The 27,577-nt window shown below is 39.2% G+C and overlaps 3 protein-coding genes across 5 annotated transcripts; 1 reads left to right on the top strand and 2 right to left on the bottom strand.

Moving 5' to 3' along the window:
* Positions 1 to 2,775: 2,775 nt before the first annotated feature.
* LOC122651100 lies at positions 2,776 to 3,663 on the bottom strand. The gene has a single exon (XM_043844432.1). The coding sequence runs from the start codon at positions 3,631 to 3,633 to the stop codon at positions 2,776 to 2,778; it is 858 nt and encodes a 285-aa protein (XP_043700367.1). The 5' UTR covers positions 3,634 to 3,663.
* Positions 3,664 to 10,677: 7,014 nt separating this feature from the next.
* On the top strand, positions 10,678 to 17,270 carry LOC122652833 (cold-regulated 413 inner membrane protein 1, chloroplastic-like). Its single transcript, XM_043846708.1, has 7 exons — positions 10,678 to 10,856; positions 10,942 to 11,055; positions 14,919 to 15,014; positions 15,105 to 15,190; positions 16,672 to 16,741; positions 16,831 to 17,007; positions 17,083 to 17,270. Exons 1-6 carry the CDS (start codon positions 10,693 to 10,695, stop codon positions 16,994 to 16,996), a joined length of 696 nt encoding a protein of 231 aa, XP_043702643.1. The 5' UTR covers positions 10,678 to 10,692; the 3' UTR covers positions 16,997 to 17,007; positions 17,083 to 17,270.
* A 2,091-nt stretch (positions 17,271 to 19,361) lies between these two features.
* LOC122652831 (integumentary mucin A.1-like) lies at positions 19,362 to 22,241 on the bottom strand. 3 transcript variants are annotated; one of them, XM_043846706.1, is made up of 5 exons: positions 21,837 to 22,241; positions 20,937 to 21,161; positions 20,478 to 20,906; positions 19,957 to 19,987; positions 19,362 to 19,874 (listed from the first exon to the last, which is right to left on the bottom strand). In XM_043846706.1, exons 1-5 carry the CDS (start codon positions 21,895 to 21,897, stop codon positions 19,709 to 19,711), a joined length of 912 nt encoding a protein of 303 aa, XP_043702641.1. In that variant the 5' UTR covers positions 21,898 to 22,241; the 3' UTR covers positions 19,362 to 19,708. The 3 variants fall into 3 exon arrangements, with proteins under 3 accessions (XP_043702641.1, XP_043702640.1, XP_043702639.1); XM_043846705.1 differs by having other exon boundaries at positions 19,957 to 19,983; positions 20,474 to 21,161; XM_043846704.1 differs by having other exon boundaries at positions 20,478 to 21,161; positions 21,837 to 22,235.
* Between the last annotated feature and the right edge of the window lie 5,336 nt (positions 22,242 to 27,577).

The raw sequence follows: 27,577 nt of genomic DNA, 5'->3' as shown, positions 1-27,577 counted from the left end.
GGTTTTTAAAACCAGACCACGGCGACAGCTCATGTTGGTGTTTCTTCCAGAGTGCGACCACTGCTACTACCTCCATCCATCCTCTATCACCCACTACTCCCTAAATTAGCTGTTAATCCCCTTGCTAGAAAATATTAGATTAAAATTAAAGCAACAAATAAGGATTGGAGAGGCTTGGGAGGTGATGAAGAAATGAAGCTGAAAAGTTATATATAGTTTGGAAGCCTTGAACTAGGGTTTATATATATATATATATATATGATTAACACAGATACCACCATTTTATGTAAAGGAGGGAGAGAGAGGGAAAGAAGAGTTGTTGAATATAAATTAAGATGAAGGAAGGGAGGAAGCGTTGATTTGATTGACTTATGACAGTGGTGGTGGTGACTGGTGACTGGTGAACATTGAGCAAAGCCATGAAAGGGTGAGTGTCCTGGACTTTGAAATTTGATGGGAAAAGAAGAAGAAGAAGGGATTCTTAATTTTAACTATCCAAAAATTTAAAATTTCCATGGCGATTGAGGAGTTGGGATCCTTCCGTAACATTACTGTTATCATTTACAGTATTTTGAATTAATTTATTGTTCATCAGTGGAAGAAGCTCAGTTGCTCAAATCCTTGAACCAAGAACAATTTGGAGCTCCCCTGTTTCAAATCTTTCTCAAATCCAGATCTGGGTTTTTCTTTCCCACCTTCGAAAGCCAGAGAAAGAAGAGAGGTTCGAGGTTCGCCAGAGGAAAAAGCTCGGTTTGGATGAGTGAAAGAAGAGACCTGATTTCTGCTACGCACAAAACAAGAGGAAGAAGAGATATGGGTTTCAGGTTCTGCAGACAGAAGAGAGGTCTCTCGTTCGAGGAAGAAGAGAGCTGGGTTTTGAAAATGGAAAGGGTTTTGTTAGTGTGCAAACCGAGCTGGACCTGGTCGGGTTTGGTTTATCTGAGCGGTCCAGCTTGTGTTGCCCCTCTTCATCCGCTTTTAATAAATGCATTTCAAATATTTTAAAACAGAACCGTTGGATTTTCTAGTTTACACGTGGCATATCCAGAATGCAGGGCAGGATGTTGGCTGCTATTCTGGAGGCCGTAGAATATCTGAATCCGTACTATCTTCAATAGTGATATTACTGGTATGTAGTTTAATCTACACCTGAGAGGGCATTAGAATTACTGCAACACTTCTGGAGTTGTTGTTGATCATTGAGAAGACTGCCCTGCTATTTTTCATCCAAATGAGGTCCTATGGTGTTGTTCGCTGATGATATCATTTTGGTAGATGAGACAAAAACAGGGATTAACGCTAAGTTAAAACTATAGAGATTAACCTTGGAAGCAAGATGTTTTAAGATTAGTAGAATGACGATGGAGTATATGATAAATAATTTTAATCGCACTATGATGGATACTTGGTGTACCTTACACCATTCGTATGTTGATAGTGAATAGTCAAGAAAATCATCTTCAAGTAATGTTGATAGTGAATAGTCAAGAAAATCATCTTCAAGTAATGTTGATAGTGAATAGTCAAGAAAATCATCTTCGAATACTTGAACAACACAACCTTGACCTGAGTCTTCTACAACACCTCTGACCTCCTTCATTCAATTGCACATTGTTCCACAAACAATTAAAAACAATCTCTGTGATGCAGGGTCAAAAGTCAAAACACTTAGCAGGATCCATTTGGCATGGAACATGGACAAAGCCTGAATAGCATTACTGACCAAATTCCTAAAACTCTGAAAATTGCTAGAATAAGTACTAGCTAGTATGCATCTACAAACATTAAATAAGACAACCAGTATTACTGGTTTAAGAGATCAGATCAGCCGTCAATAGTATCTGTAAGATCAACAAAAAACATAACATTTCTTTTTATTAGTAGTAATGGCAATTCATCTATGAGAATGAAATATTAGCACTAGTAATACATAGTAGGGGTATGGTATAGTCTAAAATAAGTAGGACCAAAACTTAAAGCAAGTTTTCACATCTCTGTTTGTGTGTGTGTGTGTGTGTGATGCAGTACAAGGCCAGCATAAGAGGAAGAAGGCCCAGCCCAATCATGCCCCTATTTAGGCCCAATCACTTATGTTAGAACCAGCCCATATGTAGCCACCGACCTGCAGCTTTGCAGAATATAGGACTATGTTTCCCTCCACCCATAGAGGATGGTTCACCCACCACCCTAGGTTCACAAACCCCTCCTAGGTTTTTATAAAATATGTTCCAAAATATCTTTCTGATACCTATTATCGCCCTCTCCCTTCCCACGGTAAATGGGATCCTGATCCCATTCACCATGGGTAGAGGCAAATTCAGTCCTTCAATGCAATCAGATTGACATAAATATTCATCCAAAATGACATAAACACCCTGCCCTCTATTTGACAGAGTAGATAAGAGAATCTCTCCTACAAATACCTTCTCCATATCCTAATATTCTATGTGATAGGATTACCAATAATCCAATATGATCTACTCATGTTTACCAAAAAAAATGATCTAATCATAAAACTGATCAAACCAGATAAACTTTGATGCTTTTTTTTGGGTAAACAACTTTGATGCTTTGATCAATGAATTTTATTTTGTTTATAACAAAAAATTAAACATGATTTTCCATCAAAAAAAAAAAAAAAAAAACATGAAACCTTTTCGTGCAAGTAACTCACTCATGTGTTATTACTCCACGTGGTTAGGTTGTAACTTGACCATGGACAGGATGGGACAGCTCTGTCCTCTTAGTGAGCCCCACAAATTAAATGCTCTGTATCTACCCTGGAGTGGGTCCCATTGTGTTTGGTATCTCTATCGTCGAAGAATTATAGGATGAGCACAGCTGCTGAGTTGGCAGACCTAACGCATCATCTATCATTCGCACGTGCCACCCTTCACGCATGGCTTGGTTCAACCGGCCAATGAACCCATTCCTGACCCGCTCACAATAGGTCAAGAAGCTTGCGACAACCAAACTGTCCCTATCATTCCAGCAACTATTGTCGTAAGATGATTCCGGCGAGTCTAGGCAGCCGGAAACCGACGATGAAGCAAACCCCGCAGAGATTCCGACGTACTCAACTATTCCATCAATAAGGGACGTTGGGGCACTCATCTCTCCATCCCAAAGCCATACACGAGCCATCCCTCGTTGCACCGCCGAGACCATAGCCTTCTTTAGGTTAATCTCTTCCATCACCGAGGGGCTGATGTGAAGATCAAACTCGTTGTTGTTGCTCACGTTGACTACCACGGCCTGTGTTAAATTCCGGCCGGCGAGCCTCAAGGTGACACGGTTAACTTGCTTCTTGGGGTGGCTGGCCTTTGGGTAGAGAACTTGTTCAGCGAAATGGCTCGTACTTAGGACTATTCTGGTTGCCTTGTCATCGGAGATGAAGAAGAGCGCAAATCGACGACCTGCCGGGGTATCTCCGGCTTCATTAACGATGGTTACTTCAAAGCCTTTGGAGGCTTCATAATTTGCCCAAATGGATAAGATTCCGATGAAGATGACCAAGGCAACACGGTACATGACTGGTGAGGTTGATTCTGTGACATCGTCTTCTGTGGTGGCGGCGGCGGTGGCATTGGTGGTTGTGGAGATTAACGGTTGGAGGAGGTTGTGCTCCTCCATGTAGACTTTTGCAGATGAAGAAATCTAAGCATGAAAGCCAGATAGTGGACTCGGAACTCCCAAATAATTGAGATGATGTGAGGTCCCATTTTAATTTAGTATTTGGATTGTGCATCCACGTTTGGCTACACTACACTTGCGACACGGAAGGAATTTCTCTTTATGCATGTGTGAGCGAAAAAAATCCTGCACATCCGGGCAGTCGAGCTGCATGTGCAGTGTTAGACTCAAGGCGTTGCACTTTGACTGTCTTGTCCCTGCTCGGATAAAGCGCTTGAAAAGAGGTAAGACGATCAAAACACATCACCTTAAGTCTAGAGCCGCACATGCTGTCCGAAGACGACAAGATATATATATATATATATATATATATCCTTTTATAAGATATTATATTAATATCCTCATAAAAGGTGTTCCTTGTTTTATTTTAAAATTTTATTTAATTTAAGGATACAAAAATTATAAAATAATTCAAAAGTTATCATCAAATATATGAGTAGGCATTATTCATGCAACATGATAGGATTTCCCCTCATTGAATAAATAAATGACTTATCCGTGCTCGGATATTTGATTGCCTTGCCCCTGCTCGGATAAGACGCTTGGAAAAAGGTAAGACGGTCAAAACACATCACCTTGAGTCTAGAGCCGCACATGCTGTCCGGCTAGCACAGGAGCCAAGATATTATATATATATATATATATATATATATATATATATATATATATATATATATATATATATATATATATATATACCTTTTATGAGATATTATATTAATATCCTCATAAAAGGTGTTTCTTGTTTTTTTTTTAAATTTTATTTAATTTAAGGATACAAAAATTATAAAATAATTCGAAAGTTATCATCAAATATATGAGTAGGCATTATTCATGCATCATGATAGGATTTCCCCTCATTGAAAAAATAAATGACTTACTTTATTTTAAAAAAATGTAAAATTCAAACAAGTATTTCTCTTTATAAAAAAAAAAATGTTATTTTTTTCATAACAGTCAAAATATTATTGTTCAAAAGGGCTTGTTCTTTTTGCTAATCTCCAAAGCATTTATTCTGCCATGTGAACGTTATTGTACACTCTCAATTATGAGCAAAAATAGGCGGTTTAGAACGGAAAAGCCATGAACATGGATTTTTTTTGATAAAGACATGAACATGGACACCTCAGATGTATTTTGCATTAATGAAAAAAAAGAGGGTAAATTACATTGCCACCCCCTGAGGTTTGTATTAAATACAAAACAATCTCTTGTGTTTCTAAATTATACAATCACACCCCCTGAGGTTTGATTAGGTGTTATAGACAGCCCCACTCCATTATATCATTCCCATTAAGTGTACGGTGTTGGTAATTCATGACTTAAAATGACTAATATACCCCTAATTACTCAATGTTTTTTCTTTTTCTAATTTTACCTTTGAAATAGACTTAATGGGGCCCACCCCATCACCATCCCTCCTTCTTCTTCTTCTTCTTCTTCTTCTTCTTCTCTGCAACCCCAATGGCCCCACCACCTGCTGCAACCTAACCCACCCGCCCCTACCCCTTGCAACCGAACACCAACACCACCACCACCACCACACCCCACCCTCCCCTCCCCTCCCCGATCCAAGGGCATTGAAACCTTCCCCAAGAGTCTCCTAGAGTTAACACCGCAGGTAGTACCTCTACGACCAGTGTAGATAGAAATCTTAAGACAAGGCTTTGCAGCAAAAATGGACTTGGCAGCGAGCTTCTCCAGATCTGCTTTGCTCAAGTCAAAATTGGCAGCAAGGGTTTGAGTTTGACCATCATGAAACTGAGTCTCGGATGAGATCAGAGGGACAATCGAGGTCTGCAGAGGGAAGTTCTTGAGCCTGATCTTACAGAAACATGGAGACGAAGCCGGATGAACGCCAGAGCGAGCGGGCTTCGAGGCTACCAGGATCTTCAGAGCAAGATTTCTGACGAGAAGTCGCACGAAAGGACAGGGATCCATGTGTCCTTCCGGCGAGTGTTTGCTAAATAGACTTTAAAAAAAGAGCGATCTTCTCTTCTTCACTGTGGTGAGTCTTCTTGTTTAGCCAGTGAGAACAGAGGAGTGAAGAAGATAGGAGTAGTCGTAATGTCAAATTCCCACTTACAAATGTACACCAAATCTCACAATGTGGCAGCTGAATATGTTTGAAAAAGTAAGTTTTTTCTTCAAACCATAGTTGTGAAGGCAACCCAAGGTGGAGGGACACCTAGGCAATAAGGCGCTCTACAGAGGGGAAAGATCTCACTCACTTTTATTAAACGCGGATTCTTAGCAAGCTCTGGACACGAATCCATGTGCTTCTTCAAATCCAGATCCAGATATTCAAAAACAAGATACAATCGTTTCTCACTGTGTTCTACATCCTGTAACCTATTATCCAGAATCATTTAACAACTTGCAATGAAAAAAGTCAATTGACAGGAGTAGTCGGTTTTATGGGAAAGGAGAAGAGGGTTCCGTGCAGTAGGGTCGCTAAGATGTCTGTGCTGCAACAGGCTGGAATATCTGGGAACTCAAATCCATATTCCACCTTCAGAGAGTTCCTCCCTTGCAGATCGCCGGAGAGGACAGTGGAGTTTCTGGAGAAGAAAGAGGGTTTTGTACATAAGGGTAAAAGGGTAAAGTTGGAATTTCCCATCGACTATTAACAGGATATTAGAAGAGGGCAAAGTTGGTATTTAAAATGTATTATTTAACACCGTTCACTTACCGTCCACTCAGGGGGTGTGGCTGTATAATTTAAAAACAAAGGGGATCATTCTGTATTTAATACAAATCTCAGGGGATGACAATGTAATTTTTCCAAAAAAAAAAAGGGAAAATTTTCATACACGGCTGTATGAGCATGCACGTGGAATAGAAGGCAAAGGGAATGATGATACCTAATGGTTAGACTCTTTTCACCCAAAGTGAAGAAAAATATTTTTTATAAAGGAGAATGTTTAGAGGATAGACCTCGGCGCAATGGTAAGGTTGCTCTTAGGTCGCAGATTCGAGTCTTGATACAGCATCTTCCTGAAGCAATGGTAAATTTGCATACAATATGGCCCTCCTTAGAACCCACAGTGGTTGGAGCTTCGTGCATAGGCACCCAGAGTGTGGACATCAGAAGGCGGCGTAGCTCCTATGCCCAGACACAGGGGGTGAAATGACCACCCCAACCCTCATGAAAGACGAAAATCCTACCCCTGTTGATACTTTCGCAAGCGTTCCCATTCACCCGGTGCTTAGACACAGAGGGGGACAAAAGGACCACCTCGTCCCTCATGAAAGGTGGAAATCCCGCCCCTGTTGATGCTTTCGTGCAAGCTCCCATTGGCCTCCGTGCTAACATAGGGGCCATGCAGCCTTATAGGGAACCCTCTACCAAAATTCATTTATTGTACACAATATTACTATAACTAAGGGTGTCAAAATGAAACCGAAATCGAACACCGAAACCGGAATCGACCATTTACGATCGAACCGCAAAAAAATGTTGCGATTCTGATTTCACATGTTCTCTATCCGGTTTGGTTCGGTTCAAAATCGGATAACCGTCGGTTAACCGCCAGATTTGAACCGAATAGAATCCAAGAGTCCATAACTGTCTAATCCTCTTCCCTTTTACGTTTTACCCTAATTGACTAATACCTTTACCTTTTACCCTTTAGGTTTTAGTAATTAGTTACATACTCACCAATTAACAAGGCTGCGAAATCGTCTTTACGTCGTCGGCCACCTCTCCTCAACGTTGAGTCGTTCACTTCACTTTGTCTTCTTCACGGTCTCATCTCTTAGAGTGGTTTCAAAGTTGCAGTGGAGTTCCATAGTAATTATTTATTCTTTACTTTTGCGAAATCGATGATATATTTTGATTTGTTTATGAAATTGGTTAATTGAATTAAAAGGTACAAAGGTGGAAGGTTGAGTATTAATTATAAGGTTTTGTTAGTGGTATTCTGATTTGTTAATTATATTCTAATTTGTTTATGAAATATATAATTTCTCCCACATAACAAGGAAATGGATGATAGAATTAAAGGATACAAAGTTGAAACCAGATGTGAACTGGTATGACAAACCGCATGTAAACCGGTTGTTAGCCGTATAATAAAAATCGAATAGAAACCGCGAAAACCGCACCACATATAAAACGATTTTGATTTTGGGTGATTCTTATCCGGTGCGATTTTGATTTCTACCTTGCAAAATGTGCACCGAACTGGAACCGCACCGTATAATCAAAATCGCACCGTTTGACACCCTTAACTATAACAGTATAAAAAGGTGGTTACCATGTAATCATAGAAAAAAAGTTAATTTAAAACCTATAACTTTATAGGCACTTTGGAAGTTATAACGGCACTAAAATTTGTAATTTTTCTAATGTTTAGTATTTACGTTGATAGTTGAAAATTCAGGTTTTTTTACTCGATTCGAACTCTTCATAACCTGGTGACTTAGGTGAGTCAAACCTGATCACAATAAATCAAGTTTAGGCTGTGTGGCACATGCACCCAGACATAGAGGGGCGAAATGATGGCCCCACCCTCTCTGAAATGCGAAAATCTCACCCTTTTATATGTCCAGTATGTACTATGATTGGCCTTCATGCTGGTGCAAGGGCATTTCACTGAAGTGGAAAGCAGCATGAACCAACTTGTCTCCAAAGGAAATGAACCGATTTTTGGAAGACAAAAAATCAGGCCCCAACAACTAAATAGAGTTTTCAAAGGCAAACTTGGAAGAAAAAAGCATCTCTTCCATTAAAGGCCCACCAAATGGTCCTCGCAAACACAAGTATGGAGTAGTCTATGGCATTAATTTTATTTTTTTTTGGGGGGGGGGGGGGATTAAAACCATAAAAGGAGATCTATTTATTAGAGTGTGAGAAACACATGAGGACTTGGGGCTCATAAACCCGAAAATGCTTTAGCCCATTCTATTTCTAAGTGGGCAGTTGGTGACCTCATGTGGGTAATTGGGGCTCCTCGTTTCGAGGACTTGCAAAATCTTGCTTTGCAGTTTTCCCCTTTTGGGGCTTAATTTATTGGGCCCCTGTGAGGGTCTTTTGCACAAACCAAAAAAGGGAGGGGGGGGGGGGGGGGGGGCGGAAACAATCTCTGTTAAGACTGATTATATTCCCATTCAAACCAACCCACCACCAATCCCTTCTTTTTGGATTGGACCTGGTATTGGCAGTAAGAAGATAAGGGTTCTCTGCCCTGTAGCGTGGTTCCTGCGTTAATAAACACGGATAAGATTTTTCGCATTTATGGGGATAGGTCGGTCATTTGGCCTCTCTCTGTCTTTAGGTGCAGATGCCAAACATATATCAAAACAATGTTTTCATTATGGATAAATGTTCTCTATGGTGCGAAGACATATGGGGAGTGAAATGACCGCCCCGCCCCATCCCTTTGAAAGGTGGTAATGATTGCCCTGGTGATGCCGCCACCCACTCCCATTGGCTCCATGCGCATAGCGGCATAGGGCCACGCTCCCATAGAGAACTCTTGTTTTTTTTTTGGAGAAAAGGAAAATTATAAATAATAATAAAGAACAAAAAAAAAAAAAAAGAACGCCATAAAAATCCATCGGGCCTCCACTATACGACAAAATGAGAGACGCCTATTTACAATTGAGACGAGCATATCTATACTCTCTAAGATCCTTAACAATACATGTCTAAATCTCATAAAAGAGTCAAAAAAGAGAAGACCAAGTCCTAGACAAATGATCTACCACCTTGGTTTGATTCCCTTAAATATCCTTGAGAATAGTACTCGACATCTTGCAAGATGCTTCCTAATAGAATCTTTCTCCTCTCAGGTTCTCTGCCCGGTCAGGTTCATAGGTTCCTCTCATAGGGAGGACAGAAATGACGACCTCACCCCACCGGATAGTGTGTTTGGATATGGGGTGAGGTCATCATTTCCAGTCCCTTATGAGAAGAACCTACGAACCTGACCGGGCAGGAAACTTGAGAGAAATTAAGTCCTTCCTAATATAGTCTAGTCTACTAAAAATATATATATATAGTCAATAGTCCACCAACATTGCCATGAAGCACCCTTGAAGCCTTTGATGAAACCAATAGCATTTCTTAAGTCAGATTGGATGTTCACATGGCCATAACCTCTCAAAATCAACTCTTCCAAACCAATCATAATAGCTTCCAACTCACGATGGATGATTGAGATTGAAGAGACAGTAACCGCACTAGCAAAAATGACTAGGCCTCCACTATCCCTTGCTAGGATCTAGCTCCAACCGTGGTGAGAGCTGAACGGTCCAGGGCTCGAAAACCACTTCAAAAACAGGGGTGGTCATTTAACATGTGGGGCCCATGTGGGACCCACCTGTGAAATGACCACCCCACCCCTATTTTTGCTGTTGTTTAGTGGGGTTCAGCTCCAGCCACGGTTGGACAGAATTCATACCTCTCCAAAGGGGATCCGACTCCTCTCTTGGGAACTCAACGGCCAGGGAGTGCCCAAGGGGTATCCAAGGGTTGGGTTGTACCGCATACATTTGGTTGCATGCTTAGGAATGTGTGCAACACAGCCCAATGACTGGATGTTCCCTGAATGGGCTAGGCTCCCTGGGGAGGAGCTCAATCCCTCCGAAGGGATCAATTAAAGGTAATCCATTGGCTTAAAGGCGGCTCCCAACAACACCAATGTACTGATGGATGGTTGAATAGAACAAGAATATTTCCAAGAACTCTTGCCCCTTTCAGATGGGTTCTGGGATTTTTTGAGTCATGATGAATTTTTATTTGTTGCTGTGCGTATTGTGTTGTGCGGTGCAGCAGCAGCCATGTGTGACCTTCAATGGTGTGTCGGTTTGTCCCCTCACAAATCTCGCGGGCCCACCACACTTGTTGATTTCTGCTGGGGATTTTGGGTGAACTCATAGTAGTTAATTCAGTCACTGGCGGCGCTGTCTCTCGTCTTCATTCTATTTCCCCTCCATCACCCGCAACTCTGCAACTGAGGAAGTAACAAAAGAAGAAGAACGACTGAAGTAGAGATGTTGTCTTTTGCCCTCTCCCTCCCTCATCCTTCGTCCTCTCTTCGCAAGGATTCATTTCCATTTCGCTCTCCCAATCTGACTTCATCCCACCATCAAAGTAAAATCTGCTCTATCTTCAACACCACTCACCCATCAAATCAATTCCTTTTTCGTCCTCTCCGGTAAGATTCATCTTAATATATGAACTAATTGCTTCACATGAATTTGATCGATTTGGTTTTCTGACCTGAACTGTAATGCTTGCAGATTCTCTACTAAGCATCAACAAATGAAGAAGAAGAAGCGTGGATCCGGTGCCGTTTGTTACTCTGCTCCTTTTATCCCTCGAAACATTCAATGGGTTTGCACTGTGGCGTCCGCGTAAGTATCCTATCTCTCTGTCCTTTCTGCAACTGGTAATGTGGTTCTGATGATCGTGGAATGTCAATTCTTCTTGGCAATAGATTATGGACCGCAGGTTCCTTTCTCTTTTAAAGTTTTCAGAATTATATTGTGCTTGTTATTCCATACAATTATCAAACAGAAGTTTCCTCTGCCCAACAGACTATGTGCCCATTTCTGAACAATAGCCCCGTATGGTAACCCTTCTTTTTATTTATTTTCTCCCTGAACATTTTCTGCAGGAGTGAAAGGCCTTTGGTAACAGGGCGTTAGAAGTGTTTCTGAATCAGAAAAGAAACAAAAACACGTTTGGAATGTTCTTTTACCATCTCACTGACTAGCAGTAGGAATTATTGCATGTCATGAGACTTCCTCCTCAACCCTCATCAGTTGGATTAGGATGATCTGATATGTAATCATCATTTCCAAATATTGTAAATTTTAGGTCCCGTTGTTGTTGATCTCGAATGTAGTTGTGAATTGCACAAGAAGAAATCACAATATGACTCTGGTGTTTAATTGAAAAACTAGGCATGGCTTTCAAAATAGGAAATCATGCTTTCAAAGCCCCAAAGCTCTTCTGAATCATATTCCTTAATGAAGAAGGTCTATGATTAAACCATTCCATTGCAGTCCTAGCCTGTTCCTCTACCTCTATAATCTTGCAAATGATTCTGCTCCCTTTTGAATGTTGTCAAGAAGCCAGGCATATTGGGATATCCTGTGTCTACTGCATAGTGTTTTCCTACCATTACTGTCGAAAAAATGTATGGAAACACATGTTGGATAAAACAAACATAGAACTATTGACAGTCTAATCTGAAAATGTCTTCATATTACCTTGGGGCAGTTAAGGAAATCTCAATTTGGATTCGCTAATGCTGAAGCAAGGACTCAACAGGCATTCACAGTGTCCTCAAACTCAGCAAATATAAATGTGAATTTGATGTCGAAAGAGCATGCACACATCACATTTTGTGTTGTAATTGATTTTGTCCTCTATAGTGGCTTTGTTGTTCCTTTGGTACGTGAGCACTTATATGTGTGTTGGTGTTGACATTAACACAATCCTAATATGTTCTACAATCATAAAGATTTAAATCCAAGAAAAAAATTAAAAAAAAATGTTCACAATTAAATGCATTTTATATGACCTTGAAATATGGGTAGCACTTTGGGTTTTGTACAATCCCCAATGGAATGTTGTTGAATGATGGTGGTTAAATAATTTCTTTTGCTAGCTTCATGAAAGCCTTCAATACTTTCCTGAAGTAGTGACTTACAGTTCCCCAGAGTGTTGAAATCTTTGTAACACGGATCTATTGGCATCACTCTTTTCAATTACACTTGAGAACATTCCAAGTTGTTCATCAAGTCAGATATAACGACTCTCTTCAAGCCAACCACGTTGTTTCATCAGATTACGTAGGTTTATGAATACATGCTTTTCCATCCTAAATGACTCATAACATCTACAGCCCCTATTAATCCACCATCTCTACATGGCTTTCTATTATTGAGTGATTCAGAACCAATTAGTAGAAATTATAAGACTATTCTCATCAATATCCATATCAACATCCTTCCAATTCAATTGTCTAGTTGGGAAAGGTCATTGCTTTAACACTTTTATAGTTTTAACGTTAATACTAATGAAAGTTACTACAAAATATCATCCATCAAAATATTAATATTGGCCATTATTACACCACATCCATAGTTTAACATTAATACAAATGGAAGTTACTAAACAAAATATCATCCATCAAAATATTAAAAAGAAACAGTCATCCACATTAATACAAGAGAAAATAAATAAACCAAAGATAATCATCCACATGGGTTTTCAAACAACCCACACAAAACAGTCATCCACATGAAACATTAAAAAAATACAGTCATCCAAATAGTCATCCCTATGAATTCAGGTTATCCACAATCCACATAATAGAGTCATCCAAACAATACGCATCATCAACCAAGTATTCTCAAATAAGAGTCCATTTTATCAAGGGGACATTGTATGAAATCCTCTCTCCAAATCAGGTCTTCCACAATCCTTTCAGCTGCCTTCGTATGCATCTTGTCCCCAATCTCAGTTTGTATAGGTTGTCCTTACATTTACCAATAGAGTAGGGATGGTCATTCACAACTTGTGTTGTTTGTGATGTGGAGGAGGATATACTAATGATCCTCTCTGTCCTTGCTTGAGACATTTCAGCAATGACCTTGCAAGCCATTGAGAACTCTGAGCTCTTGCTCCTCCTCTTTGCATTTGGGGTCCTATCTTGTCTTTGGGTTCAGCTTGGGGGTTCTCTACTTGCTCTTCTTCATCAATATCGTCCAACTCATCAAAAGGTTGTGTAAAAGCACCCTGATCAGCATATGATCATCCTCCTCATATGTGTTAAGGGCGACTGCATTATCACCACATGCATATGTATCACCAAATATCATTTGAAGTTCTGGCCTCTGAGGGAGACCAAACCTGTTGAATCATACTGCCACAGTGATGTCAACATTGAACATCTTTTTTAACAACAAAATATTTTATCTCTATGTGTCTACACCAACTCGCACTGCACATGCTGTTCGAGAATCTTACTGCTGTGGTGTTTTCATAGAAGATCCGTAGTGGCCTTTCAATGGACGGAACAACCTTGAGATCCATGACAACCGTAACACAATGCCTGAGAGACGGCCTCATGGCACGCCATAGCTTTCGCTTCCATAGTGGAGGATGCAGTCTTTGGTTGCTTTACACTCCTCCAGGATACTGCTCGTCTAGCAAGGAGAAAAATGTACTCTGAAGTGGATGTCCTCGTTGCACATGTCCATGCCACCTCAAATGAATTTCTTGAAGCTTATCATGTATCGGAGCTACTCCTAGATCAACTCTAATTTTTTCATTCCTTATTTTATTTTTTCTAGTTTTACCACACATCCATCTCAACATTAATCCTATTTTATCATGAATTGGACTACTGAACTGAAAAAATGAAATTCATGTACTACGTAGACTAAGTTCATAAATATAGCTAACCTGTACTTTGAACCTAGTAGACTGAGTTTCCAACCTTAACAAATCAATTTCATGGACTGCTCGAATTCATGTTTAATCAAATATTGGAATTGGCTTGTTCAGCCAACAAACGAGTCACAACTATGATCAGTAATCTGGAAGTTGTAAGCCACATATCATCTTGTCCAAATTTATTTTTTTTGGGATGTCAACTTGTCAGCCATGTAGCCGACCCCATTTAGTTGGGATTAGGTTATGTTGTTGTTGTATCAACTTTGTCAGCCATCTTACTTTACAAACATACGGACAGAGAATTCTGACTTCCCTACCAGAGAAAATAATGAAATGAATCAAAACAATATTTTTTCCCAACCCTGTGCTTTGGGGAAGCAAACTTACAACTATGACAAGTCGGAGATAATATTTTCATGCTTTTAGATTCTTCTGTACTTAGAAGAGTATGCCTCACTGTCCTTTTATAGGGTACTTTACAACTATGACAATTTGGAGATAATATTTTCATGGTTTTAGATGCATCTGCACTTGGATGAATATGCGGCACTGTCCTTTTAAAGGGAACTTTATTAGTAAATAAGAGAATAAAATTGGATGGGAGAAAAGGCTCCGGTCTATGTAAAAAGTTGTAGGCCTTACCATCCTTGCTTGTTGACCAAATGTTTTGCACCTTCAGTCAACATCATAAATTCCTAACAGAATGTGGATCAATAGGATTACTTTCTTTGTTGTTTCAAGAACTTGTAATATCTTCTGATTTTTTTAGGGTGTGGTTATCCAACTGATATTGGAATTTCTTTCTTAGGGTTCTAATGCTTTCCAAAGGCACTGCAGTTCAAAAGTCATTTCTTGTTCCTTTTTTGGCTCTACAAGCACCTTCAAGCATCGTCTCATGGATCAAGTAGGTGATGCTAGTGCCATCTTGATCCCCCCCCCCCCCACTTGTTCAGTAAGAAACTTATATATGAGATTTTCAATGTTTGATTAACAGGAGCGACATTGGCCTTTGGACTGCATCCTTGGCACTTCTCGTTCGTCTTTTCTTCCCTATACCTGGTGCGTATGCTGTTAAACCAGGTTAACCTTAACCAATTTCTATAAAAAGAAACTTAACTAATATCTTCTCTACCTTGCTTTCTTAGTTTTTTTTTTTGACCTATAGCCTCTTTGCAACAAGTAACAGCTAATCCACAGCTGAAATAACAGGCATAATGTTTTCAGACCTTTGCTGTTATTTACTTGACACTGTAACAGTTCAGTTGCCATTATAATGGTTGTTATTTTCTATTCCTTTACAATTTTTATATGAGGGAGTATCTGAATAACACTTTTATAGGTGTATTTAGAACTTGACACCTTCTTTTAATTGCCCCTTGTCTTATTTCCAAAAGTTCTTTAAGATAAGGGTATAAAAGGGTTTTCAAAAATAATTTGAAAGTGACGTATCATTATGTCGTTATCAAAAGGTTTCATTGTCCTACATAATTTTTGAGAAATGATACTATTAGTCTATTACCCTCATTGGAAAAAAAAATTGTGTGTCATCAGAAAAGAGCAAAAAAGTGAGGTTACAATTTATTTGACACTTTGAGGGGTGTCAATAAGAAAATCCCTTGGGGTTTTTTCTTTGCCAGTAATTACTCTGTTTAGAGTTAACCTACAAAAGAAGAAATTAAAAAGAAAGTCATTCTGTTAGAGAATGTGTTAGCAAGTGATGTGTGATTTTTAGTGACTGAAACTAGCTAGTCTTATATAGTTTTCAGCAGAAGTCACATGAAGACTCCATATTTTGTAATTGTATGGGTTTCCACCACCTAGAGAGGGCTGACATGACCATTCCAAAGTATCCTCAGATGTGGGATTCTTTAGATCAATCACCTTGGTAGTTCCATCATCCAAGTTGGGCCACAAATGTACCATGCTGGTGCAGGATCAAATTCAATCCCATACATAATGGGCCCAGTAGACTCAGGGACCTTCAAAGCAGCAAGGAGTTGCCGATATTCCTGCTAGGAAAAGAAAATTCACAATTTATTTCTCTTCAGGAACTGAAAACTCACTCATTTTGTTCTTTTTATGCCATATCATAAATTGTTTATGTGATAGCTACACTCCTATTCAATTTGGCAGGGGTACATACTCATATATGCCAGAATTCTATTCAGATGAATTTAACTTAAAATATTCAATTTATGTCATGTTTATCAGATTGTCTGAGTATGTTACTTTTACTTCTAGGACTAGTATAAACTAAATTATTTTAGAAATGTTTCTTATAACATATGGAATAACTTTTTGAGTTCTGTCAGTCAACAATCGAGTACTGTGTCTGAACCAAATACACACCTGTCTAAATGGACAAAATTTAACAGTAGTCAGTTCGTCACAACAGCTAAAACATACTGAGGCAGAAAGAAAGAAAAAATAGATGAAACTGAAGAGAAGACATGCACAATGCATATATAGTGTCCAATCATATTTTGATTTTGCCATAATTTGCTTCCTCTATCATCTATAGGTAAATGGAGCATATTGACTTAACACTTCTCGGTTTCTAGGTGAACTGGAACTACCTTTCATGGCATTGCTACTTGTTATTGTGGCTCCTTACCAAGTAATGAACCTAAGGTGAGTAGGAGTGTATGGGAAAGTATTTACTGGGTCCTTTTTCCTTTTCACTTAATCTTGTTCACATTTCTCGTCTTTTCGATGGGCAGAGGAACACAAGGAGGTGCAATCGGTTCTTTATTGATTGCAGCATACCTGGCTTACCAACATTTCTCGCGGGCAGGTAGCTTGAAAAATGCGTTTGACCAAGGATCAATTATTGCCACCATAGCAGTCATTTGCATCACTGTCGTCCCATGCTTGCTTTTGATCTGACCTTAGTCTGATAGTCAGATGTTGTACATAGTGTACCACGTATGTGTATGATCAAAACTCATATTAAGAGAGGGAGAAAATAAGGTCATTTCTGTATCTTGGTTAGTTTGCATGTATAGTTGGTCCTTCTCTGTATCTTGGTTAGTTTATATGTATAATTTCCTGGTAACGAGAGACAGTTGAAGAGGGATGTAGCATGTATTCTCAATTTCTCATAAGGTGTGCTTGGAAATATTAGTCAATATCTTTGATGGGCCTCAAACATTACACCATCGTAATAGTTAATCTGTTTGCTTCTCTATTCATCCAAAAAAAAAATATATCTGTTTGCTTCTCGTGTACCTGTAAGCTATGTAACAAAAACACTTTACTTCCTGAAAAAATTTTCCTTACAGAACACCAATATTGGCTCTTCTATTGTTTTGACTCTTTTATTCCCTGCGTAAGCCAGTATAACCTTCAGAAGTGTAGTATTGGACACCCTGTATCTATGTCAGGCACTGCATACTTTTGTACAAGTTTCTTGTGTAGCCTGTTATAAATGGTTGAATTGTTATGGCTAGTAAACCATTTCCAATATGAAAGTGTGCATCCATGCCAATTTTCATGATTTGTGCTTGGTAGTGCATACTCCGATCCAAAACTGTGGTAATGGTGGGAATTTTGTGTGTCCAATACTCCAACAGTATTGATGCTCTGCTTGTAATTATTCAAATCATGATAAAAGTCAAAGAGTTGAAGGCAATGTAACTTCCTCCGGAATTTTCTCCAAAGTCTTATCAGGTATGGATGAAAACAATAAAGAGCCTGCCTGTGACAAAAATCTGTTTTAGACATCTTGTCCATTGCTGAAATCAGGATGTGAGATCTGGGCAAGTTCATCCATCCAATTCTTGGATTTTACTGGATTGATCAGTTGACCAATCAATAGACTCATTTCAGGTTTCGGTACTCTATAAAACTAAATGTAGTTTTGGTTGAAATTTGTTACTAGGATTTTCCTGAGATACTGTGACATGAAATGAGGTCCATGTCCTTTTAGGGCTCCCCATAATCATAAGAAATAATATTTCTTCCTTGTTCTGGGGGAATCTGTATTTTGTACGAGTAGATATTGAGTCCCAATGTTTTGCAAATGTATAATCTCCATTTTCTAGTTGGTTCCACTGGTACTGTCCATGCCATGTTGTTTCTCTCGCCTTGCACTATATGCACCTGTATCGCCTCTCTCTTATAGCATGGATGCTGCAGTGCTTATATTGAGGTCGACTGAGCCTGAGGCTATCTTGAAGCTGAGGGACCTCAAACTATCTTCAAATAGAAGACCTAAAACTTTTGCCATTAGATGAAATTTACTTTAATAAGTGATTGACAACTTGTGTAAAATAACACTTTTCCTTTCATAATATAGTTTCTGCAAGTTTGCAAACTTAGAAGGTCAAGGTTTGGCTAGTTATGGAGTTGGGTACATTAGCGGGTCATGAGCTGGGTTCACCTTTGACAAAATGTCTCAAGCCATAGCCTGCACATTCCATTCAATGGTTGAGTCTATCTAGAGTCTATGCATTGTAAATGAGTTTCACCTTGGCTTCATCTGGCTATGAAAGTGAACACCTATATAACCCCCATTGATAGTGAAGAAATTGTTGCTGAAATTTTGGGTTCAAAAATTTGCAGGCCTGTTTTCATCTTACCTGGTCTGAAAGATGGCCCAGGGACTCCTACATGCATGTAAAGCACTATGACTTAACCCAGCTCAATTTATGCATGACTGAGGCTTGCACTAGTCAAAGTAACTTAATGAAGCAATGGAATTTATTACAAGGAAAAGGTTGACCATTATAAATATTGGACTGATGATGAATCCTTTATCTATATCATATGTCAAATTTTGGTGATGATTTAAACTGTTTGGCCCACCATTTATGGGGTTTCTCGTTTTTGTTCTTTCAGTGGTCCTCGATCTTTAGAAAAAATTGACTGTTTCAAATAATTTGAAAAACTTCATTTTGATATGTGGTGTTGTTGAATTGAATAATAAATTAATTCATTATTAGATGATGATATGGACAACACACTTGCGAATTTGAATGCAAACTGACTAGATGACAGAAAAGCTGAGATAATTGAGACTGCGAGATTCATACTCCCATACTATAAACATGAATCATGTAATTTCCCATACTCAACTCTGGAGTTGTGTTTTCATTCCATGAAGAGCAAAATCCTACTATGCACCTATTCCCTTTTCTCTCTCATATGTGACTGACAAATTCAGCACTCGGTAGGGTAATCAGATGTGTTGATAGGCAATTCCAGCCATGATACGACTAAAGGCAAAGTAAAGTAATAAACTAAGAATGTGAAGGCAATCTTTTTATCACTTTGATTTCTTTTGATACTGCAGCTAATCCTTTAAATTGGCCTAGGCACAACAAAAGCTGTCCAAAAGCAGATGGACTTTTCTGAAAGAATTTATTGTTTTAGCACTACAAAGAAGGGAGCTAGCTATCCATGGTTTCTACCAGTAGAAGAACCCATCACTTTATATATACATTGCTCTTGTATACTTCTCAAGTTCATGAGGTAGATTCATCTGTCGAAGACTCGTAGTAGCCTGATTTTAAGGGCCGGCCTTGGTATATAATTCCTTAATTCAATCTGTAAAGCCTCCCCTTGAGTGAATTTCCATGCTGTGGGTTGAAGTTGTTGTCAGATCCATCTCACTGCTAGAACTGAAACTAACAGGCATTCCATGGTGAAGACTATCCATGAACTACGCAAGACGAAGGCTGCTGAATTGGTGGATCCAGTAGGTTCTGCTCCGTAAACTGTTGATCCCGTTGGGTTTGTAGTGTTCAAAATTGTTGCACTTGTGCTGCAATTGCAAACCATAATCAAGAACCATTCCTTCTTAACATGAACAAAAGTTGGAAGTAAAGATGGAATGGACAGATTACCTGGTTGACGTAAACGAACATGATCCGCTACCTGCAAATATTGCAAGGGAAAGAAGTAGCAAAATTAGTACTGATGTAAATACCCTTTTGTGTATCTGCATGCCCATATATTTGAGCAGAAGTACTAACAGGAAAATGCTCAATATGCTTTCACTTTGTATATATGTCCATAGGCTTATATGTTTGGACTGAATTTGACAGTCACTGAAGGCATAACCCAAATTAACCCATGGAAACACATGACAGACAAGGACAGGGTCAAAAGAGAGCCCAAGAAACATGATTAAATGAGTACTCCCTGGAGGTGTGGGAAAAAGATATAGGAAAAGACATGAACCCACTGGTAGTCTGTCAGATTATTGATCCAAAAAAGAAAGGTTGCACATGAATAAAACAAGTTGCAGACCAGGAAAAAGCACCAGAGGATGAGACCCACAATCCAGCTTAGCTTTTAACATGCCCATCCCATACTATCTTTAATCTGGTCATGAATCAAGTACTTGTTTTTTAGCATAGCTTACTTGGGTCAATGTTAGTTATAACAGCAGTTCCTCCAAAGTTGCAGCTATTGGGAACCGGGTTCTTCTGGTAATAGCTATTGAATGCATAAGATGCATGATCGCGAACTGTGTCTGGGTTGAAACAAGCTCCTCCCTGTTGAATTGCCGAACAATCTGCACCACCATACCCACAGGCATAGTCAAGAGCCACCTGCAAGGCAGTTTGTGCAGCACTTTGGCTTGCAACACACCAGCTCCCACTTGATGATGCAGGGGTTCCTGTGGTTGGAGTAGTAGTACTTGGGGTTCCTGTGATTGGAGTGGTAGTACTTGGGGTTCCTGTGGTTGGAGTAGTAATACTTGGGGTTCCTATGGTTGGAGTAGTAATACTTGGGGTTCCTATGGTTGGAGTAGTTGTACTTGGGGTTCCTATGGTTGGAGTAGTAGTACTTGGGGACCCTATGGTTGGAGTGGTAGTACTTGGGCTTGGAATTGTTGGCGCTTCTGGTGGGGTGTCTGGATTTACCACCGGACTTGTGGTTGTCGGAGGAGTCGTAATGGGAGTCGGATAGACCACTGGAACTGTTGCTAATGGTGTGATGACATCCCTTTTGGTGTTGGAAGTGGATGATGGTAATTCTTCATGGTCCAATTCTAGGGTGTGCCTGGTTGCTCCAACCAAAGTTGTCTCTGTAACACTTGAACCTATAATTGAATGTTAAAATCAAAACCAGAGTGAGAATCATTCTCTGTGAACATAAGAGAAAGAATCAATAAATTCAAATTGAATTCATGTGGGAGAATCATATTCTGTTAACACAAGAGAGGGAATCAATATATTCAAATTGAATTCATACAGAATTTTCATAAGCACTCTGCCAAGACAGAGTCCTGACGGTCTTAAGGCACCAATGAAACACAACAGAGAAGAAAACAATATTGGCAGGACCAAACCCAATTCAAGCTGAGTGGTTTTTCTCTAGTTTTTTTAATACCAAGTCCAAGTGGTGGTTCATGATTCAGAAAGTCTGAAGTTTTCTACCTAAACAGAACAAAGATGGAATACGACAAAACAAACCCCCAGAATCAAATTTAAAATCCAGAGGACCATGGAACAGACAAAATCAAGAGACAAACTTCTTTAAAATGAGAAATCAAATAGAAAGTCAATAAAATCCAAACTAAAAAACATAAAGGAAGAAACAACTTGTCAAAACTAGTCTTACAACTGAGAGAGGGAGTTAAAATTAAGACCAACAGGGGCCATGATATAAAAATGAAGACAGAAAAGGGAAAACCAAATACCCAGATGGAAAAAAAACATTCAAAATCCAAACTACAAGGCAGAAGGTGAGAAGCCCATTAAAAACTGCAACTCACCCGCACAAAAGAAAATACCCAAGAGCAAGAAAATGAGACACTGACGAACCCTTGTGCCCATCCTTCCAAACGTTTTCGTTTTCTTCTTCTTCTTCTTCTCCAAACTTCCACAGCTTTTTCTCCTTAGTTTGAAACAAAGAGGAGCCAAAATTACTCAAATAAGAGCAATATCAATGGTGTAGAATTGGAAGCAGGATAATTAGAGCTTCATATATTTTGAAGAATCAGAGCTTCCTTGGGTCGAAGAGAAATATAGAAGAAGGAGCGGAGGGAATAAAAGAAACTTGAGAAAAGAGGCATATGTATTGGAGAAGGTGCACGCAAGTGCAGGTGCAAAGGAATAAAAAAGGTAGAATGGAAGGAGAAAAGAGACCGAAGCAGAGAATATTTTGGAATTTAAGTCTGGTCTGTGGGTTGATGAAGTAAATGATAATAACGGTAATGATGATAGTAAGTATTTCCTATCCTTTTCTTTTCTTTTCTTTTCTTTTTTTCTGCTTCTCTCTCTCTCTCACCCTTTCACTGTTTATGGGACAATCAAAAGTTCAAAACTCAAAAAGCCAAAGGTGGGAAAGAAGAAAGAAGTATAGTTTGGGTGATGGGATGTGCTTCCTTGTCTCCCTTTCTTTATTCTTCCATCTCTTATCACCATTTGAAAATCAAGATTTTCTCTTCATTTCTGTTGGCTTGTCAGTATAAAGGGTGTTTCAGATCCTCAACCGCTCTTAAACCTTCTAAATGAAGAAAATCAAAAGAATATTGGTTTCATGCAGGGGTGGGTCAGATCTCAGAATCAAGCATCAAGCATTCTGTGGACCCTCTATCAAGATCATTTTAGCCATCTGATCCTTAGATCATTAGTAACTATTAATCAAGTTTTCAAATTTGATGCTTAAGATCATCTCACTATATTTGGATGACCCATTAACTGGAAGGTTACAAATCTCAATTTTCTCTCTCAGTATTCAAGTTTTAAGGGGATGGGGACCCACAATTTTGCGCTGAAAAGGTGATCTGCAGAATGGAAACCTGTGGTGAAGCTGAACCCTTCAAGCAAGAATCTGTCCGGACACAGCTTCCTTGAGGATGCAACCATTAGGGTACTAACCTCAAGGAACAGTAATGGTTACCAATCAAGAGGATACTTTAGACAAGGGTTTTGCTAACCTCACAAAAATGTGGGGATATATTAAAAAAAAAAAAAATCTAAGAAGTGATTGGATTGTGATGCTCATGATTTGTGAAGTTAGTTTTTTTTTTCTTTTCTTTTTTTTCCCATTCTGGACAATACCCTTTTGTTGTTCTTACCAAGATAAGTGCCTAAAGCACAGTGAGAGCACAAGTGCTAATCTGTGGTCATGAAGGGAGAAAATCGAGAAAAACTTAGTTTTAAAATGCGTTCTAGACCCATAATCTATCCTGAGAATGCACACTAAACACAGCCTAAGATTAAACATTGCAACTGGAGTGAAGGTTCACTCCACAGTAAACACTGAAGCAGCTATGCCTCTTGTTCTAATTAACCCATTTCCATCCAGCCCAGGACCACTCCATGGAAAAAGATATCCAAAAAACTGTTCTAATCACTTTTGGACCAGATGATTTTGAAATAATTCATTTGAATCTGATCGAGTACTTTTGGAACCCTAGAGTCAAGATGAAGTAGACTCTTCCTCTTGGTTGTTGCCCATTGCACCATCCAAATTCCAAAAGCGAGATTATGTTTGTTACTTTGTAGTTTATGCAGCATTTGTTTATAAGAGAGTGACCATTATTTTATGCAAATCTACTCTATAGTGTATAATCATGTTTGAGGCATGATTTCTCTTTTTGAAACTATTCATAACAGTTCAAATTCAAAGTATCCATTACTCCTAGTATACGTGCTATTCATATTATTATATGTATGATGATTGAATCTCTTGGGTCCGGGATGAGAATACTAAAATGGGTATAGGGCCATCTTAACTTGCCACGTGTCTCATGTTCAGTGGATAAGGATGTATCTTTAAATGTGTCCCAGCTAATAGAATTGCTTAATACCCAAAAGGGATATATATATATATAATATATTTGCGTAATGAACTACTTTGCTTTCAAATGTGTGGAACCGCTCTCTAAAAGGCCGACCTTGAGGAAAGGAAAAACAATATATATATCATACAAGACTCTAACACAGGAACTATCCAAAAGAGGACACGGGTGAATAAATAATTCAACAAAATGAATTTGGTTGGAAGAAAATAAAAAGGGATTGTTTTCACAGTCTGGCTGAGTAGCATATAGCATATGCTAATGCCTCCCTGTGTCTATCTCTGTCCTCTCATAATAGAGGCAGATATGTCATTCATAGGAGGGGAGGAGAGCAATAGACTCAGGGAGGCGTTAGCGTACTCTACACAGCCAAACAATGTTCTTTTTCCCAAATAAAAAATAGAGGGAGAGGCTTTCCAACGACAATGTGTGTCAAGTGTGGGGGAATCTCCTCACGCCACACCAATGTAATGGTGGTGCACAAAGAATGGTATTATCCATGTGGAGTCAAGACAGGAGGAAGAAAATAAAAAAAATTAAAAGAGTGCGATAATACATCAGCATTGTAGGAACTTTTTCCCAAAGTAATGTGGTATGTAAAATGAATGTTTCAAATCTTCATTAGATTTGATGGACACGCAATAAGATTTGTTTGTGTCAATGCATATGTTATGCAAGTGCACCAGAGTTACTAGTCATGACCTACTTGTATACAAGATCAGTGAAAAGCCAAGGCAACTGTGAGGAACTACTTTTTAAGTTTTCTTGAAAATTATACAGAACAAGAAATGCATGTTGAGTAGACCAACCCTTGATATAATCCAGAGCTAGGGCAACTATATATGGTTTTACTTATGGTTCTTTTTGTTTTGGAGTTGTTCAAAATCTCATAATTCAATTCAGTCTTGTTGTGGCATTTTGAAAAACTAGTTTGGGGTAGAGTGCACTTTAAACAGGGAATAAGGGACAAGGAAGAATTGGAGCACAAAAGGAGAAAGTTTTCTTTCACCTACAGTGAAGGAAATGGATCGTGCTCCTCTCAGGTTCCCTACCCGGCCAGGTTTGTAAGTTCCTCTCATAGGGGGACAGAAATGGCGACCTCACCCCACCCGGGCAGCGTGTTCAGGCAGGGGGTGAGGTATCATTTCTGCCCTCCCTATTAGAGGAACCTACGAACTTGACCGGGCAGGGAACCCGAGAGGAGAAAAACCAGTATTAGTATTCCCCCGATTTGTTAAAGGTTTCAAACGCCCTTCACTGGTCCCTGGCTGGAGGACAACACGATCCGAGTACAAAATTAAGTTATTTTTTCATGTCTAGAACTATTTAGCTACAAAGTTGCCTAAGTAATAAGTAATAAATCATATTTTTTGGGGTAAATTATGAAACACCCCTGAAACCGAATCGAATCTCAAGTCACTCCCTCTTATCTGAAAATACTCAACCGTCCCCTTCTTCACTAACGGTATTATCTTCGATAACCAAAAAGTGAAATGTCATATTTAACCTTAACCTATCCTTTTGTTACCCAACCCCTAAGTAGGGATGTAAACGGATAAGTTATTGAAACTGAGAGTTGTTTCAAATTTCTACGTTTTTTTTGATTTTTAATAGATATGTAATTAGAGCCCAACTCGAAAAAAATCCATCTCTCCTCTATATATCTCTCTCTCTCCGCGATCGAAGTTTAGAATATCCATTTACATCCCTACCCTAAGTATGGTTTCAAACCCAACTCTTCATCTCTCCTCTCTCTCTCCCCTTTTAACTCTCCGAAACAGCAGCGGCGGCGGCGGTGGTGGTGGTGGTGCTTGAGAAAATCATAAGGAATGAAATCCAGATGAGGAAAGAAGGAGAATTCGGAGAGTAAAGCAGCAATTAAAAATCTATAAGGGCTAAGAATTGATAGCAGAACGGTCATTTATGAGTGAGAATGCGAGTGGGGAAGAGATTCTTCCGCAATTCTCTGTGTCTCGACGTTTAAATCTGACCTTGCGTGACTCTTTCTTGCTTTCCTATAGTGGCGTGAGTCCATGACCTGCTATCTATTTATAGAAGAGTTCTTCCGTCACCGATAAGGAAGGAGAAACGGAGCATCCTTTTTTTTTTTTTTTTTTACAACCTTGCCAACAAATTCACCGACGGTTCTTGTTGTGTGCAGGGCTATGGGATCGATTTCCGACAGCAAGGACTGGGCAATAGATGATGAAGACGATGGAGAGAATGATGGACAACCCATTCGCTTAGAACTGAGATGCAGTCTTCCATTGAGTTGCAGGTCATATGAGGAAGAAAGTGTTGTGAGGAAAGAGATCAATTTGAGGGTTTTTATATTTCAAGGGCAAAATAGTAAATATACACAGGTCAAGGGTAATTTAGGGTTCTAAAAAATTTTAACTAACTGATTTCTTAAGTTATCAGCGTAAAACTAACGGCAGGTACTAATCTGTAATATAGGACTCTAAAGCATGGAGTATTCTGAGTATTTTCAGATAAGAAGGGGTGGCTTGAGATTCATTCCATTTTCAGGAGGTGTTTCATAATTTACCTTAGAATATATGATGTGGAGGCACAAAATTTGCCGACATCAGGAAGGGTTGGGAATTCCTGACCTTGAATAAGGGTCGGGCAGGGTCATTTCCCTTTTTTTGTAATAGATAATTCCAAGAATCTTTTTCTTCTTCTTCAGCTTGGCCCAATCCTTACATTTCCCTTCCCCCTCCCATGGTCAGGGCTAATCAAGGTTAGCCCCGCCTGACCCTAAGGGTGGGTCGAGGTTGAATTTTTTCCAGTCATGAGTTAGGGCCGAGCCCAATTAAGGGGACTTAAGATTGGTCAGGGGTTTTCAAAACCCAGCCATTCTGACCCTGTTGCAACCCTAGCTACTAGAGCAGTAGAGAGCATAATCCTAAAAAAGTTTCGAGTTCTAGACCTCCTAATCCTCATTTAGTCTAGATTCCCTCCCCCCTTATCTATACCGAAACCAAAAGACAATTTTCAAGTGGTCCTCACCATGGCACCATTAAATTGATGGATTACTGGACCCCTCTAAATCTTATGGCACATTAATGTATGGTAAAATAATGCACTAGTAGGTTTTTTTTTAAGGGAGAATCAATAATAGATTATTCTTCTTTTTTTTTTGGTAGAATAGGAATAGATTATTCAAGGATCATTATCACCTCCAATTCCTTCCAATCCCTCACATAGTAGTTGAAATGACCACTTACCCACTGTCTGAATACACTGCCCAAGGTGGGGTAGGGTGGTCATTTCAGCTCCTATCTGAGGGATTGGAGGGAATTGGTGGGTGTCAGAATTGGAGGAGATTAAAATTCATTATTCAAACCTATCAAAACTACTACAGTATTACACCAGTGATTGAGAATTTCATACTTTCATTAGACATGATCCTCTATTGCCGAGCTGCACTGTCCTGTCGTGCTGCAATAGGTGAGAAATGACTGCCTTACTCCCCACTCGGGCAAGGCACTCGGGTAGGGCAAAGACAGTAATTTCTCACTTTATTGTGTCTATGCAACACGACGTAGGACAGACAGCTCGACAATAGAGGATCCAAATTGCATCCATACATGCTCAAGCTAATCTAATGGATAGATTTTTTTATTTTTTATTTTTTATAAAGATATTCCATCAAAGAAATGAAATAGCGGATTACAACAAGCTTTCTATCCCTACGGAGTAAC

The sequence above is a fragment of the Telopea speciosissima genome, chromosome 2, assembly GCF_018873765.1.
Source record: "Telopea speciosissima isolate NSW1024214 ecotype Mountain lineage chromosome 2, Tspe_v1, whole genome shotgun sequence".
Taxonomy (NCBI): domain Eukaryota; kingdom Viridiplantae; phylum Streptophyta; class Magnoliopsida; order Proteales; family Proteaceae; genus Telopea; species Telopea speciosissima.
Note: the sequence above shows the minus strand (reverse complement) of the source record. Positions and strands in the feature narration are given on the sequence as shown.